At 39.6% G+C, this 16,159-nt stretch overlaps 3 protein-coding genes across 4 annotated transcripts in view; 2 read left to right on the top strand and 1 right to left on the bottom strand.

Moving 5' to 3' along the window:
- LOC104951086 (visual system homeobox 2-like) overlaps window positions 1-2,775 on the top strand; it is a 5,606-nt gene extending 2,831 nt beyond the window's left edge. The window contains exons 4-5 of the mRNA XM_010777727.1: window positions 1,452-1,632; window positions 2,453-2,775. Of these exons, the coding sequence (XP_010776029.1) occupies window positions 1,452-1,632; window positions 2,453-2,775 (504 nt within the window). The remainder of the gene's footprint in view (window positions 1-1,451; window positions 1,633-2,452) is intronic.
- The window catches only part of LOC104951087 (BTB/POZ domain-containing protein kctd15), a 292,312-nt gene that overhangs the window by 58,848 nt on the left and 217,305 nt on the right, over window positions 1-16,159 (bottom strand). The gene's annotated exons all lie outside the window — the stretch shown is intronic.
- Window positions 4,733-16,159, top strand: part of acss1 (acyl-CoA synthetase short chain family member 1) — a 13,352-nt gene continuing 1,925 nt past the window's right edge. Inside the window, exons 1-13 of one of the 2 annotated variants that reach the window (XM_010777706.1) lie at window positions 4,733-5,210; window positions 6,034-6,130; window positions 6,219-6,418; window positions 7,153-7,328; window positions 8,117-8,269; window positions 8,977-9,124; window positions 9,610-9,747; window positions 10,171-10,263; window positions 13,334-13,446; window positions 14,749-14,875; window positions 14,964-15,091; window positions 15,310-15,373; window positions 15,491-15,612. In XM_010777706.1, the coding sequence (XP_010776008.1) occupies window positions 4,898-5,210; window positions 6,034-6,130; window positions 6,219-6,418; window positions 7,153-7,328; window positions 8,117-8,269; window positions 8,977-9,124; window positions 9,610-9,747; window positions 10,171-10,263; window positions 13,334-13,446; window positions 14,749-14,875; window positions 14,964-15,091; window positions 15,310-15,373; window positions 15,491-15,612 (1,872 nt within the window). In that variant the 5' untranslated portion in view covers window positions 4,733-4,897. The remainder of the gene's footprint in view (window positions 5,211-6,033; window positions 6,131-6,218; window positions 6,419-7,152; window positions 7,329-8,116; window positions 8,270-8,976; window positions 9,125-9,609; window positions 9,748-10,170; window positions 10,264-13,333; window positions 13,447-14,748; window positions 14,876-14,963; window positions 15,092-15,309; window positions 15,374-15,490; window positions 15,613-16,159) is intronic. The other variant, XM_010777705.1, reaches the window with a different exon arrangement.

The raw sequence follows: 16,159 nt of genomic DNA, 5'->3' as shown, positions 1-16,159 counted from the left end.
ACACACAACACACACACAACACACACATCACACACCGCGCGAGCACACACACACACACACACACACACACACACACACACACACACACACACACACACACACACACACACACACACACACACACTGCCGTGCACACTCAAACTGTTGCTGTCAGAAAGCATGATTGCTCATCTGAGGCCCATCTTTTTATGAGATGGAGGTTATCATCAGATCTACCTGAATAGCTTTCCAGGCTCGGCTTTGATCGTTTTTAATTCCAGGGCTGTGAAACGCACACACACGCGAACACACACGCGAACACACACGCGAACACACACACGCGCACACACACGCACACACCCAGCACAAACCATTCCCTACAATCTCATCCTCGCCCATTTTAGGATGCTCATTTCTTTCCTGTTGTCCTCATCCATATTCACAAGCTGACTGAGGCTGTTGGAGGCCCGGCTTGGTGGAAATCAATTTAGGCAGTAGAGGAGACAGGAGGAGAATAATGCACAGGCATGCACACAAACAACTGACAAAAGACATGTTGTTTATAATGTATGAAACAATGAAGTATTTATCTCTAAATATCAGGGCTTTTGTAAAAAATACAGGTTATTACCAGAAAATCTGAGTAAAGGCCAATGGGAATCTCAAAACCAGTGTACTTCATTAAAACCCTTTTCATAAATCATCCAGCAGATGTCCTTGTTCCATTGATATTTATTTCCTTGTCCAGACGGTAAAATCTTCCTTCTTTGAGACAGCAGTGACTTTGTTTTGTTACAGCTTCAAGGAAGAATTAAGAACGCTTTTACAAAGAGATTACAAAAGGAAAAGGGGATGTTTCCTTGGGATTTAAAAAAAAGTTAAATCCTAATTATAGATATAGATAGATGTCAGGTTTTAGGATGCATCCAAAAAAAGGCAACATTTTGCTTTGAATAATAATTTCTCTGATTTAGCTCTGTATTTAAAAAATACAATTCATTGTTAATAAATCAGCTCTTTTTCTCTCTTTTTAATAAAATCCAGAGGCTATAAATATGTAAATATTGAAATGTTTATAATACTACCTTTCTAACCTTAGCAAAGACAAATATTTTGGACAAGAAACAAGGAATGTTATTCATTGAGCTTGATCAATATATCTCCCATACTTACTTGTAAGCTGGAGGTTTTCTTTCTGGTACAAACACACTGTAAACTCTAAAGATTTAAGGAGAGAAACTCTCCCTTTAGTGGTTGAATGTGAAAACAGCCTTCTAGTGTCACACTCTGCACATACATCATCCTGCAGAGTGTAGCTCAAATGGAGAGATTATTGAGTGGAAGGCTGTTTATGTTTTGGTTGTAGCCTGAATGATAAATGTTGGGTATATATATTAATGTCCCATACTGCAGAGAACAAGCATTACAGTGATCAACTGAACTCATCCTTTCTCTGCCCTTCATTTCTCCAGGTGTGGTTTCAGAACCGCAGGGCCAAGTGGAGGAAAAGGGAGAAGTGTTGGGGTCGCAGCAGCGTGATGGCGGAGTACGGCCTGTACGGAGCCATGGTGCGTCACTCCATCCCCCTCCCCGAGTCCATCCTCAAGTCCGCCAAGGAGGGCGTCACAGACTCCTACGCCCCGTGGTTATTAGGTAAATATGAGTTTGTAACATGTTCACTGGGAGAATTTCAGATAGCCATTGGCCTTTTATCAGTAATAAAACCACAGGTATAATACTAGGTCTACTAATATCATATCATATAATATAACCTCCACAAAGATTGCCAAAATAATCATATTCCCATATAAATACTTTGTATATGGTCTCATCATTCTCATATAGTAACAGCCCTGCGTACAAGTATCTAAAGATTGAAGGTACTGAGCTTTAATTGAATAAATATTGAATTAACGTTAGATTTTGTCTTGTGTATTACACGGATTGAAGAAGTTACCTCAGTGTCCTCAGTCTGTCTGATGCAGATATACGTTTTTGTTCATTTTTTTAAAACACACTTACTATTTGCCCTTTTTTTTTTCAATGATGAAAGCGTGTTCCCTGGAGAAATCTGCTCTTGTTGACATGAACATCATTTTTCTATATTAGTCTGTCTCGTGGTGTTTGATGCAGGGCTTATGATTGGTTCTAACAGGAAGTGGGAGCTGAGCCCGGCTCATGTTAGGAGCCAATAAAAGTGTCAGCATGTCAATAAAGGGTCGATACAGTGATAATCCCACTTAATCAGGACAGATTAGACCAAATGTCCCCGCTCCCCTCGTGTCAATTGATTGGTTTGAATCAATTAGCTGCCTCTAATTGAATAAGAGGTTCTATTCACTGATCTATCCTCTTTCTCTTTCACACTTTATTCCAATGTCAAACACCTCAGTACACAATCAACCAAAAGCATCAGGACATTTAAACGTCACAAGGAAACACTCTAACTGAACTGAATGTCTTTTCCCTTCAGGAATGCACAAGAAGTCAGTTGATATCCCACACACCTCTCCTGGAAATCCCTGCAGCCTGACACCACCCCCACCAACTCAGGAGAAACCAATGGACAAAGTGATGGAGGAAGAGGCGGAGAAAAGGATGAAAGACACAACTAACACACCTATTTCTAAAGAGTTACTGAGGGAGAACAGTATCGCTGCGCTGCGAGCGAAGGCGCAGGAGCACAGCGCCAAGGTGCTCGGGACAGTTTCAGAAAGAAAAAATGTCACGCACAAAGAACAAGCTGAGGACAATGTGACGAAGCAGGAGACGGCAGAGGTGGAGAAGTGTGACTGAAATAAGATGCAAGAAAACAGACCGACGGTGAAAATACCTGCAGAGCGGAGATTGCACTTCAGAGGCAGAAGTCTTGTTGTATTGGTTGAGTCTGACCTTGATGCATGTTGAGTCGCTGATAACGGTTGATAAGACCTGCAGATCAAACATCATAACCATAGATAAATAAATCAAAATGTATTTCCTTTCTTGATCTTATCAGGTTGCTAAAGGTTATTTAGCTACAACAACTGTGGTTTCCTAAGTCAGCCAATTACATTATTACAGCTCTAAGAAATATTCGAGCTATGACATGTTTCTTTAACATTTACTGCAAATCTTCTGCTATGGAGCCACGTTAAAAAAAAAAATATTTATTTTCTTTAAAATAGATCATTAACCTTACAGTTCTGTGACATGGCAGCTACTTTTATGCAACAGTGTGGTTCTTTCAACAAGCATCTGAAGCAGGAAATTGACTAACTGCTCAAAAGGTGCTGAAAAGAAGATGATTGCGACTTCTGACCTCCCTGGAATTTCAGCTGGGTGACTGAAAATCAGTCCTGTGAAAAGATTACAAGATTAAATCTTTCGTGTTACAACTCTTGTGATGTACATACTGCAAATATTGTCCAATAGTACTGTTATCTACACTTAACAATAATGATCTGTGTCTGTATAAATGTAACTGTAGCCTGAATAAAATGTACTGATATTTAAAGCCCCTCTGCTCAGAAATGGGTTTTGATTTGATTTGTCTTCTCCTTGGTGTTTGAGATTTACTGTGTTTGAGCTTTTTAGTGTACTGCACATCACCCTGATTTATGTGTACTAAGCACACAGGCATCTTGTTAAAGTTATCTTATTGTAGCCAGTGCTAAGATAAGATAACTTTAACAAGATGCCTGTGTGCTTAGTACCAGGTTGTTATCATAGCAGCAATGGGTCTTGCTAGTTCTTTCGCTTCCCGTCTGATGAAAGGACCAGGAGTGGCTGGATCAAGTTAGCTACCTAGCTAGCACGTTAGTTAGCATTACAGCCTTGTCATTTTTATTAGCCTTAATATGAAATAATATTAAGTAACCCAAAATGTTAAACAGTAAGAGTATTAATATTATATTAACATTTCGTGAACCCTTTGAAGAGTACTGTCACCGGTGTGATCATTCTATAATACACAATTTAAGCCCGGGGGAGAAATGGTAACGCTAGCATCGGCGATCGCCGATCTTTTCTACTTCATTCTATCTGCACAAATGGTTGACATTAAACATTAAAGAGACCAGGCAGTTCAGAGAGAATCAAAGGAAGGCAGGCAGGCAGCTTGGCATGACATTCTTCTGGACGTGTTTCATTGTGGTGATAGTGAGGGTAGTCAATCGTTTTGATGACAAGACATTAGTGACGGCCATGTTGGTGACGTGTGTTTTTGTGCGAGACCAGAGATGCAGTTCATTGAGCGTTTCACACACAAACATGTGTTACTTCACAGTTTTACGACACATTATTTATTTTTTTGACTTGCAAAATTATCTTTTAAATTGACAAACATCTTATGTTAATTCGTGGCACAATTCAAACGGGATCGAAAGATAATCTTTCTCTCTTCATTTTCGAAATAAGGTCCCATGGAGGTCCACCGGAAGGGGAGGGACTAATCGCCACTCCATGATATCTGAATCTTGGAAACCAATCTTGTGTCCAGTAGTCAAACTTCAGAAATGTTTATTCACCATTGGATATTTTCATATTCATGAGTTCTACATTTAGGGCAAGCTGTGAGCTTATACGTCAGCCGTATTGCATCATTATGCATCATTGTGCATAATGCATTATGCATTATGCATCATGAACATATCTGGAACAAACCCCTGAACAAAAACCACCATGTTTTCCTTTCTTTTACAACTGATTATGAAACTTGGCTGCAGCTCAAGGAGCAAAAAGTGTCGACACATTGGGTTTTTGTACCGCCCTTTAACGCATCACTCGTCCTGCCCTTCCTCCACGGAGTTTATCAAGTTTTCCCTCAGTAAAGTTGAGCAGAGTAACTTCCAAAACCGCGTAAAAACCATAGGTAAAAACGAACGCAGATTCTTTGCAAACATAGCCGCAGTTTGCACAGGATACGTTCACTGTCAGTATGTGGCTCCCCTGTGGGTGCACTTCAAAGACCATCGTTACTTCCTATGCTCGTCGGGTCTTTAAGTCGTATTTCCGTGTTTTTGGTCGATGGAAATGTAATGTAGCGGCGTTAATGCCGGAGGCTGTTGGGTTTGAAGGTGTGAAGGACTGCTCGTCCCTGCAGGAGTTTTCCGTTTCCAACAGCGCGAGCTTCTGGGCCGCGGCCGCGCGCCACAGGCTGAGCTGGATCAAACCCTTCCACACCGTGCAGGACTGCGACCTGAGCCTGGGGAGGATCAAGTGGTTTGAGGGAGGACAGCTCAATGTGTCTGGTAATATAATCACTTTTAAATAGAATATTACTTATAATTAGACTCATAGAAATAGATTTGATCGTTAGAATGAACTGATCGATGCAGCGAAGGCTTAATCGGAGGCAGCTACATGCCAACAGTGGTGTAATGGAACTAAGTACTGTACTTAAAACATACTTCTACTTTACTTGACATTAAGCTACTTCAAACTTTGAATTCACGATATTGTGTAGGCAAATGTTCAACTTTTTACTCCACTACATTCATAGTTACTTTGAAGATTTAGGTTATTAATACAAAATATAAATCAAGTCAACACACATTATATATAACCTATAGTATATTATTATAGCTTAAGCTCGAACCCAGTAGTGCTTTAAGTAACTCAAATAAACCCTACCTTTACCAAGTGCAACATTGAAGTGATGAACACATTAATGCCCCAATGATTTGAATACATTTAATATAATAATACAAAAATCTGGGGCTTAAAATGGCTATTTTAAAAAACGCATCCTTTTGGTACTTAAAATATTCTTTCATGCTTATACCTTTTTACTTTCACCAGAGTAAAATGTTTTGAGTGACAATATTTTGACTTGTAAGTGAATACTTTTACACTGTAGTATTGCTACTTTTACTTGAGTCATTAATCTGAGTACTTCTTCCACCTCTGCTTGCCTAACCTCTCAATGAAACATGAGACAGCGAAGGCATCATTATGCAACCAGTTTTGATCAGCACATATAATTAAAGCACTCCTTGAACGCAGCACGATGACTTGGCAGATGAAGTTACATTTACTATCTGTTTGTCTCTGGTTTGTGAATGGCGCCTACAGTGAACTGCTTGGACCGACATGTGCACACCTGTCCTGAGAGGGTGGCCCTGATCTGGGAAAGAGATGAACCGGGGTCAGAGATCAAGGTCACCTACAGGTCAGCAGCTTGGATTTAATACATATGTGTGTTGTTCGTGCTCCTTTTGTTCATGTGGGTTAGTACTTCATTTATAATCTCTTTACAGGCAGCTCCTGGAGATGACATGTCGCCTAGGAAACCTGTTGAGACGGCATGGCGTGAAGAAGGGGGATTGCGTCACCATCTACATGCCCCCCTGCCCTCTGGCTGTGGCGTCCATGTTGGCCTGTGCCCGTATCGGTGCGGCTCACAACGTGGTGTTTGCCGGGTTCAGCGCTGAAGCCCTCGCAGAGCGAATCAGAGACGGTGAGAAGATGTCCCACTTTAGAGCTGAACTTATCCATTCTTTAACAATGGACCAATAGACTGTGTTACGTCAGAGAACAATGACTTTTTATTCACAAGCATTTCAGAGTCTTTCAGCTCCTTGTTTTGGCTTTAAAGGCCGGAACCTCACTGGAAGGGTCTCACTGCTCTCATTAACCCTGTTTTCAAAAAATGTAATAAACCCACTGTAAACATTACATGCACAGCACCAACAACAGACAGTCATAGTTTACACAACATTCAAAGTCAGGCCTCCTTTCTCAACAAGGTTACAGTGTTCGCAAACATGTTTTTTCCCTCAAAATGAAACAAATACTGGAAAATATGAGGAAATACAGGCAGAAGGTCACAAGGTCTCTACAGATACAGACACTTATTGCATCATAAGTCATGATTGAGAGGGATTGTGTTGTATGAATAATCATAGCCTTTTAAGGACTATATCTTGTGAGAACTTAGCAGCTCAATAGACAGTCGTCAAAAATACAGTTTGTTAAATTAGATAGTATTACCTCTATTTCCTAAGCTACATCAGTTTCATCACTGAAGAGAAAACGGGTTCAAGGCCCTCTACTGTACGCTTGATCTGGGATTTAACTCTATTTAATTTGAGGATTGACTGGTGCACTAAAGAGTGCTTTATGCTTTTTACCTAGCAATAAACAACTGACAATGGCAGTACATTGAATTGAATATGTTCCACATGTTTTCAGCCCAGTCCAGCACGGTGATCACGGTGAACCAGGGTGTGAGAGCGGGGAAGGTGACGGAGCTGAAGAGGACGGTGGACGCGGCCGTGAAGGACTGCCCCTCTGTACAGCAGGTGTTGGTTGCCATGAGAACAGAGAATCCGGTCACCATGACAGCCAAGGACATGGACATGGAGGAGGTGAGAGAGCAAAAAGCCAATCGGGAGCTGATTGAGATATTAATGCCAACACTGTGTCACTTTCTCCTGAATTCAGAAGAAGAGAAAGAAATGTAGACTTTAGGAATAAAACTTCACTACAGCTGATTTGGACTTTGGTTGTTCTGTCAGGTAATTGTTTAAACACTGATCCTAATACTTATATGAATGTTAGACTGTTCCCCTCTTGCATCCTACAAATTAAGATTGCATTTAATTGCACCATGTTTTAAACAGGGCTGGAATGATTAACGAGTGTATTGCATATCAACCTGGAAAAGCTGCTGCGGAAAAAAACAGATTTGAAAAAATACAGGAATATTCTCTTTGAAGAATCACACAAATTTGCTATTTTTTTATTATACTATTATTATTTTTGATATTAATACATTTATTTGTTTATTTATTCATGCATTTTTGGGTATTTATGATAATCAATTAGATTTAGTGTTTGTTTTTCAAAAAAAAGGATTCTCCCTATTGTGTGTGTGTGTTGTATCTGTTGTTCAATACAAATATTTGTTTCTTAACAAAACCTAAAAAATAATAATAGAAGTGTCTTTTTAAGAGTTTTAGGCATATTCTGATAATCATTGGGATAATATCGAGAATCCCAATGATTTTGACCAGGATAACCATGACTTGAAATATTTAAATCGTCCAATGCAGAGTTATAACAAAATAATCTATGTATTCTATTGCTCTACTACTCTTCTGTGTTTGATAGGAATGACAAAGACGAAATCCTCTTAAGTCATTGTGTCCTGCAGGAGATGCTGAAGGAGGACGTGGTGTGTGAGCCGGAGGCCATGGACAGTGAGGACGTTCTGTTCCTGCTCTACACATCGGGCAGCACGGGGAAGCCCAAAGGAGTCGTCCACACTCAGGCTGGATACCTGCTGTACGCTGCCCTCACACACAGGGTAAACAACAAACAACAACATCCCCTGCACTGTATGCAGAGTGGGAAGCATTTCATGACCTCGGCCTTGGACAGCCAAAATATGACATAATATTCATTGTTTGACCATTTGTTTGGTAGCGAGTGCCATTTTTCTCGGAATATCTCGATCAACGTTGTAAAAAAAGATTAGAACAAAGTAAAAAAGTGGATACCTTCTGTTGGTGTTGCTACAGTGTTTAATGTGAATGCGGCAAATATGGGAACTGGTTTTCTTTTTTTAAATTATAATTATTTAACAGGTTTTATTTATTTTCAAAACCTTTATTTAACCAGGTGAATCCCATTGAGATCATCGATCTCTTTCTCAAGGGAGACCTGCTGCATCATATGTGATGCATTCTACGTTATCTTATTCTTTCTATTATTAAGTGTGATTTATTGATCTATTTTCCATCACTTTTGCACTCTAATATTCATTCAATGTATATTTGTCTTTTTGAGAAGCACTTTTTTCTCCATTTCTTGAATGAAAGATGTGTTTCAAATGAAGTTATTCTAGTTTAAGCATTATTTATTTATGTTAAGTTGTTAATGTAAATGTTCAAGATATAGTCACACCTCTTCAGCTTGCTGTTTAGGGTTTTTCAGAGGGGAAATGGAAACAAAACACAGTATCTTTTTCTCTTTTTATCCGATCATTCCATCAGTGTTCCCTCTCATCACCAGTATGTCTTCAGCTACGAGGACGGAGATGTGTTCGGCTGTGTGGCGGACATCGGTTGGATAACAGGACACAGCTACAGTGTGTACGGGCCGCTGGCTAACGGGGGAACCACGGTCCTGTTTGAAAGCACTCCCATTTACCCTGACCCTGGTATGAAAATCAGCAAACAACTGAATATGTCAGACTGGTTGTCTAATTCATAATAAAAGGAAAACTCATCTTAAAATAACAAAAAATATAGTTGTAAAATTCGACATGTTTACCATTTGAATTAGCTTTAATGGTGTCGTTATAATGAGCCTTTTATGATAATAGTAATATAAATGTCTGTGTAAAGGGTGTTCACCGACATTTTTAATATTCCTGTCCTTTCTTCAGAGCGCTGCAATCTCATGTGTCTTTGTCTATGAATAACTGCTTACAGTTGGATTTGAACTCTGCTTATCACCCACACTACAATTAGAACTTACACATGTCACTACATGTGTGTCACCTTGTTATTGTCAAGGAGAAACTACAACAGGAATAAATAGTCTTCAGTTCTCAGGCCTCTGCTTTATCTGAGAATGCAATATCTTCTCAACATATTATATAATATGTCTTTGGACCATGATAACTTACACTTTTTTCTATAGGAAGGTACTGGGAGATGGTTCAGAGACTTAAGATAAACCAGTTTTACGGAGCTCCCACAGCAATCCGCCTGCTGCTGAAGTACGGAGACCAGTGGGTGCAGAAATATGACCGCTCGACCCTCAAAACCCTCGGCTCTGGTATGCCAAACATGACGCTTGGAAATACTATCATGTACACAAGAGCTGGGCATTAAAGGAACATAACACAAACACACATTCCAAGTTACCATACAGTTCCTGTCCTTTAAGCACACGTGTTACGTACTGTAAGGATATTGAAAGTCAAGCCTATGCTGGTATGTGAGCATGCCATAGCAAAGCCCAGCATGCCAGGAGATCTCACTCTCTCTCTCTCTCTCTCTCTCTCTCACACACACACACACACACACACACACACACACACACACACACACACACACACACACACACACACACACACACACACACACACACACACACACACACACACCTGTTCATTTGAGTCATGAAGCTTACAGCTAAATCACAAACGATAATATATTGTAATATATAATGATGGATGTTGTCCCTGGCTGTCTGCAGTGGGAGAACCCATCAACACTGAAGCGTGGGAGTGGTACCACCGAGTGGTGGGGGACGGACGCTGCCCTGTGGTGGACACCTGGTGGCAAACAGGTAACAGGAATACCCTCAATTGTGGGATCTATCAGATTTTTGCTGACACTTTTTGGTCGACACAAATGTTGTTGTTCTCGGTCTCTGTTTTTATACAGCTATTTTGCTTTCTTAACATCGTCTTCTTTCCGCATTGTGCAAAGAAAACTTCTAATATACACATTTAGTGTTTATTTTACTAACTTTATATATTTGTGTCTGCAGTTTACTCCAAAATGCATCAATTAATTAAATAATGCCTCATATTGTTTTACAGTATTTCCCTTTAGTTTCCCTTCTAACCAGAAAAGTGTTCCATCAATTTAAATTAATCAAATGTATTCTGTTGACATTGAGCTTGGTTTTGTCTCATGCTCTGAGTCTCACAGTAGCATTGCATTGCTTGTCGGGGGGGTTAGGTTCACAAATTCTTCCTCAAACAAAGCCACGTATGCAGGCCCTAAAATGGACCTTCAGCCACTCTTAAAGGGGAGAGCTATGACTCTCCAACTGCTTATATATACACATTGCTACAGCATGTGGGTGTGTATAGAGTACACGCACGCACGCACGCACACACGCACGCACACGCACACACACACACACACACACACACACACACACACACACACACACACACACACACACACACACACACACACACACACACACACACACACACACACACAAGAGGAAAAGAGTTCCCACTTCCCTCTGGACTCCTGATTTAAACCAGATGTTTTACTCTTATAATAGAAGATGTGATTTTGGTAACAAAGGCATGAACTACATTCAACTTGTGGAGAAGTGCATCGGGAATAAATTGAACTTTGGATCAACTCTGACCAAAGGAATGCAGATTTATGGGTGCAATAAAAACCAAACAACAAAATGAAAAACGGTTGCCTGGAGTGACTCAGATTACTCTATCTACTTCCCACTATCAGACTCCTCTATAATGCAGATTGTGCTCCTCCCAGAACGGTGTCAAATGTAAAAACGGTCTTCAACTTCCCTCCATATTGAACATAGAGATATAGGAAAGATAATATATATGAGTTGTCAAAGTAATAATATATTTATTTTTGATATTTGATGCCCTCTTTAATAAGATACTAAATTGAAAAATTGAAATATAAATATTTTTTAAATTATATTGCTCACGACGACACAGTGAAATAAATTATACACTGTATATTTTACTGACTAAATTGTGTCAGAATACATTACAGTGAAAGTATATGTACAGTAATTGCATTTTGTGAGACTCAACAAACTTGTCCTCCATGTTTAGATAACCACGGATGTCACTGCAAAAATAACAACTATTCCCTTACTAAAGCAGCTTAGGGTGGGAACTAACGACAACTTGTTTGAAATCAGCTGATTTTGCTAATAAATTCAATTTTGCGGATAAACAAACGACCCGACTGACACTGGGTTTTATCCTGAGTCCCCTAAATTAGATTGAGTAATGACCAAATGGAGCAAAGCTGCGGTAATTACCATACACATGTCAAAAATCTATAATTAATGGATGATAATTAAACATTAGAACATCATGAGCTTGAGAATTACAGACACAGATATGACCCAAATACCCTACTTCAGTAAAAAGGATTATATTATTTTCCCGCACCAGTTTTTCCAATCAGGACTAAGTGGCATTATTCATAAATGCCATTTGGTTGATCTGGGAGCAAGTAGCCTGTTAAGAGAGAACATTTGATTTTGATCTGCTGTTGGCATATATACTCCATGTTGGTTCACACAGGACTACAGAGGTGAGAGTATGGAGGAGGATGAGAAGTGGCTACATAGTGTAGTATTTTGAAAATATGAGAAAAAAACGACATATCGCATGTCGAATATATGCAAAAAACGACACAAAAAGTTGATAGCCTGTAACATATTTTTACAGGAATTTATAAGTAACAATTGATCTTAATATAATCTGTTCATTAAGGATAGTAGCAGGTGTTTTCAGATCTAAAGGAAGAAGCACCTAACTTCTTACCACGCCCTATACAACTTCATCTGAGGAGCATAACCTAGTAAACAAATACCAATAAATAAATCCTTTGAAGATTTTCAACCCGCTCAGTTGTATCACAGTGTGGGTACTGTTCCCATCAACATCACAGGCAGAAAGGGGGCCTCCTTTAGCTCACACTGCACTGACACAGAGCCGGTTGAAATAGGCGAGCAAAATGTGTTGCTATGGCGCCCTGCAACTAACAGGCTCTCAGTCCTTTGAAGCCAAACTTGTGGACTTGTGATCAGTTCCTGCAGAGAACAGCAAATAGAAAGTTAAAGGATAGTCATATATTAGCAAGCCATGCAAAGTAATAGTATACTATGTCCCTAAAATGCCATAAAAAAGTGAAAGAAGTCAGTATAGTTTCTGATTAAAGATAAGTCATACTGTAGTATGTTGTAAAAGACTAAAAGGTCATAGTACTGTAAAGAAAAAGCCCAATCATGTCATTTTATAGTAGGGTATATAAAATAACTTGCAGTAAAAGGAATTAAGCTAAACAAGTAATCATTAAAATCATAGTTGTGTACAATTTCCACAGTTGATTTGAACAGGATGTTAGCTGCTAATGCTACTGTGGGATCATCTGTTGTGTCCTACTTTATAACGGATCCCCTCTGCTGTATCCGGCACTGTTGCAACCAACACCACCAGGCGGATTATTGGGGCCCCTGAGGTTTAGGCAGACCTAATTTAATTTACTTAGTATGGCTGTAACTCCAAAATATAAATCTGTAGCAATGAGACAGGTTTATGCCAGATTTACAGACTGTTAGTTGGCTCTGTCATCTATACTTTCCTTCTGTCACTTTTTTATTTTTACACTCTGTATTGGCGCATCTGCAGTGCTATACAAGATGTAGTTGATACAATTCAGATTGTATGTATGTGTTTCCAAACAGATTAGTCTTAATATATACCCTTGATATACCCATTCTTCTGGATAGCTTTTTAATTGATTCGTTGATCATATTGAATAAATATTATAATAATTACACATATAGTAATTGACAGCTGGTTTCTAATCTGCCCTGTTTTGCTCTGTGTTCTCAGAGACAGGTGGCATCTGCATCACCCCACGGCCTTCGGACCCAGGCGCAGAGATTGTCCCAGGAATGGCTATGAGACCTTTCTTCGGCATTAAGCCCGTGCTCATGGACACCGAGGTGTGTGTGTGTGTGGGGGGGGGCATGTTGTCCCTGAAAATGTTTTATGGCTGGGAACGGCCTGAGCGAGGGTCAGATTAGGATTATAAAATACTCACCAGCTGTGTCACTTTTGATACTCGCCCTGCTCCCACCCGTCAGGCCCAATCTGTTTGTGCCAAACTCCCTATTAAAAAATCTGTCATTGTATTTTGTGCGGCTATTGCGGTTGCTTTTGAAACGCACAGATTGTGCAGACAGTTGGAGTGTGCTGAGCTCATCATGCTTCCTCTCAAGCAGAAACACACAGCATTTGGAAAGTGGTTTCACAGGCCTCACTGTGGCATTCTTCTTGTGCCTGTTTTCCTAATTTAAGAGGAAGATTCTGTAGGTGTTGTTTCATTCTTGTTTAGTTTGTACCTCAATCACATCTCCCTCACCATGACATGAATTGAATATATTTTTTGCACTCACAAAAATGATTTTCTGTATATTAGACATTTACTGTTTGTGTAAACGTTGATCACCTTTTACCCAATCCGGTACCACTTTACAATAAGACTACCCTTATAAAGGAGTCATAAAGGGTTTATAATTAAGTTATTAATTAGGTTGTAAACACTTTAAGAACCATTTATAAACCAGTTCTAACATAGGGCAATATTGGCAAGATGACTAAGCCTTATATTGGCTACCTAGCTTACTTCGTCTTCTTCATCAGCCAGCATCCTTGGTATCTGTTGTTCACGGAGTTGATTCCCCCCTTCCATCTTGATGTTTCTTGGCATCTCTTATGACCATTTATTTACGAGTCACCAACATTTATAGTTGCCAAAAGGGAGCCTTGTTGTAAAGTGTAAAACACATTCCCATTTATGGGATAGTGGTGGTCTAATGGATAGAGGTGGTCTGGATAGTGAGGTGGGCTGAAGATCGGAAGGTTGTGAGTTCAAATCCCGCCAAGATATCACCACCACTAGTGTGCCCTTGCATGTAAGGCTTAGCCCTTAGTTACTCCAGGAGAATGGTCCCTGAATTGGTCCAATGTAAATCGCTTTGGATAAAAGCGTCAGCTAAATGAAATGTAATGTAATTTATTCATGAGTTACTACCATTTCTAATAAGGCTTAGCAGTACAGATAAATGTGGGCTCACTATTTGGCAAGCAACCGGTCACAGTTGCCCTGTTTATCTCATGTCTTATAAAAGCTTATTAAGGATTTATAAAGTGTTCACAACCTGATTAATAAATTAATTACAAACTATTCGTAAACCCTTTATAAGGATAGTCTTATTGTAAAGTGGTACCATAATTCTCCTCAGGGAAAAGTGGTGACCTCAAACCCTGCATCAGGAGCTCTGTGTTTAGCTCAGCCTTGGCCTGGTATGGCCCGCACCATTCACAACAACCACCAGAGATTTATTGAGACCTACTGTCAGCCTCATCCTGGTAAACCGTGTTACTCAATTCTTACGATTTTAGTTTTTGGTAAAGAACAAAACTCAGTCTCTAAATCTATAACTCTTTGTGCCAATAGGTTATTTCTTTACTGGAGATGGCGCCTATCGCTCTAAGGAGGGGTATTACCAGATCACTGGACGCCTTGATGATGTCATCAATGTGAGCGGTCACAGGATTGGGACAGCAGAGATAGAGGACGTGGTGGTAGGTCAAAACAATGATAAACATGTGTGTCTGTTCTTCCCCAACATACAGCTAAAACTATGTTTTTAGTGGGCTGAAATAAAGAACAAAGTTCTCTAAATGGCCAATATGTCCATAGTTGTTTATAAAAGCAATAAAGGAGTAAATAAAGTTATTTCTTAAAATGTTTTTAGCAGCGATTTGTACAAACTATTTTCTTTCTTTGATCCCTGAAACAGAATCAATGCTCTGCAGTGGCCGAGTCTGCTGTCATCGGATACTCGCATGACATCAAAGGACAAGGTGGGCAGAAAATATATTTTGAGTCAAAAAATGTCTTCCCAACATTATATTAAAAAAGAATACTCAATGTTAACTTATAATGTCCACCATAGTAAGGATTTGTCTCTTTGTTGTCAGGTGTGTATGCCTTTGTGGTGCTAAAAAAGGACGTGGACGATAAGGAAGCAGATCTGTCTCAGCAGCTAAACAACATGGTGTCGAAAAAGATCGCCAAGTACGCCTGTGCAGATTTCATCCAGGTAACTCTCTCTCACTGGCATTAAATCGCAAACAAATATTAGTGGTAAAGTACAGGTTGTTTGAAGTGGGGTTGTACGAGGTACTTATCCATAGTGTTATACCTGCAGTAAACGGTGGCACATCCCCAGTTTAGAGAAGCAAACAGGTCAGGCCCGGTTCTACGGGGGAGCATAAGGGTGCATTGCACCCTCAGTTGTGACGTTATGCACCCTCATTTGAAAAATGAAAAATGAAAAAAGTGAAAAATATTACATATATAATAATAATAATAGTAGTAATAATAATAATAATAATAATAAGAAGAATATAGTTGGAATAAAATAAATTGTAATTGTGGTTAAATAAATTGTCTGCTGCATTTATTTGAATTTAAACGGTAAGTAACGTTATTATCTAAGGTGCGCGTGACCTTGTGCCGCTGAGCGTTCATCACCTGCAAGGTGCTTACACAGCAGTCAATGGATGGACATCAGAAAATGGTTAAACAACCAGCCCTCGATCGCCTAGCAGTAACACTGCAATCTACTGCAGGTAATAAAAGTTCAG

This window comes from Notothenia coriiceps, unplaced genomic scaffold (genome assembly GCF_000735185.1).
Source record: "Notothenia coriiceps isolate Sejong01 unplaced genomic scaffold, NC01 NC01_scaffold00018493, whole genome shotgun sequence".
Lineage (NCBI taxonomy): Eukaryota > Metazoa > Chordata > Actinopteri > Perciformes > Nototheniidae > Notothenia > Notothenia coriiceps.
Note: the sequence above shows the minus strand (reverse complement) of the source record. Positions and strands in the feature narration are given on the sequence as shown.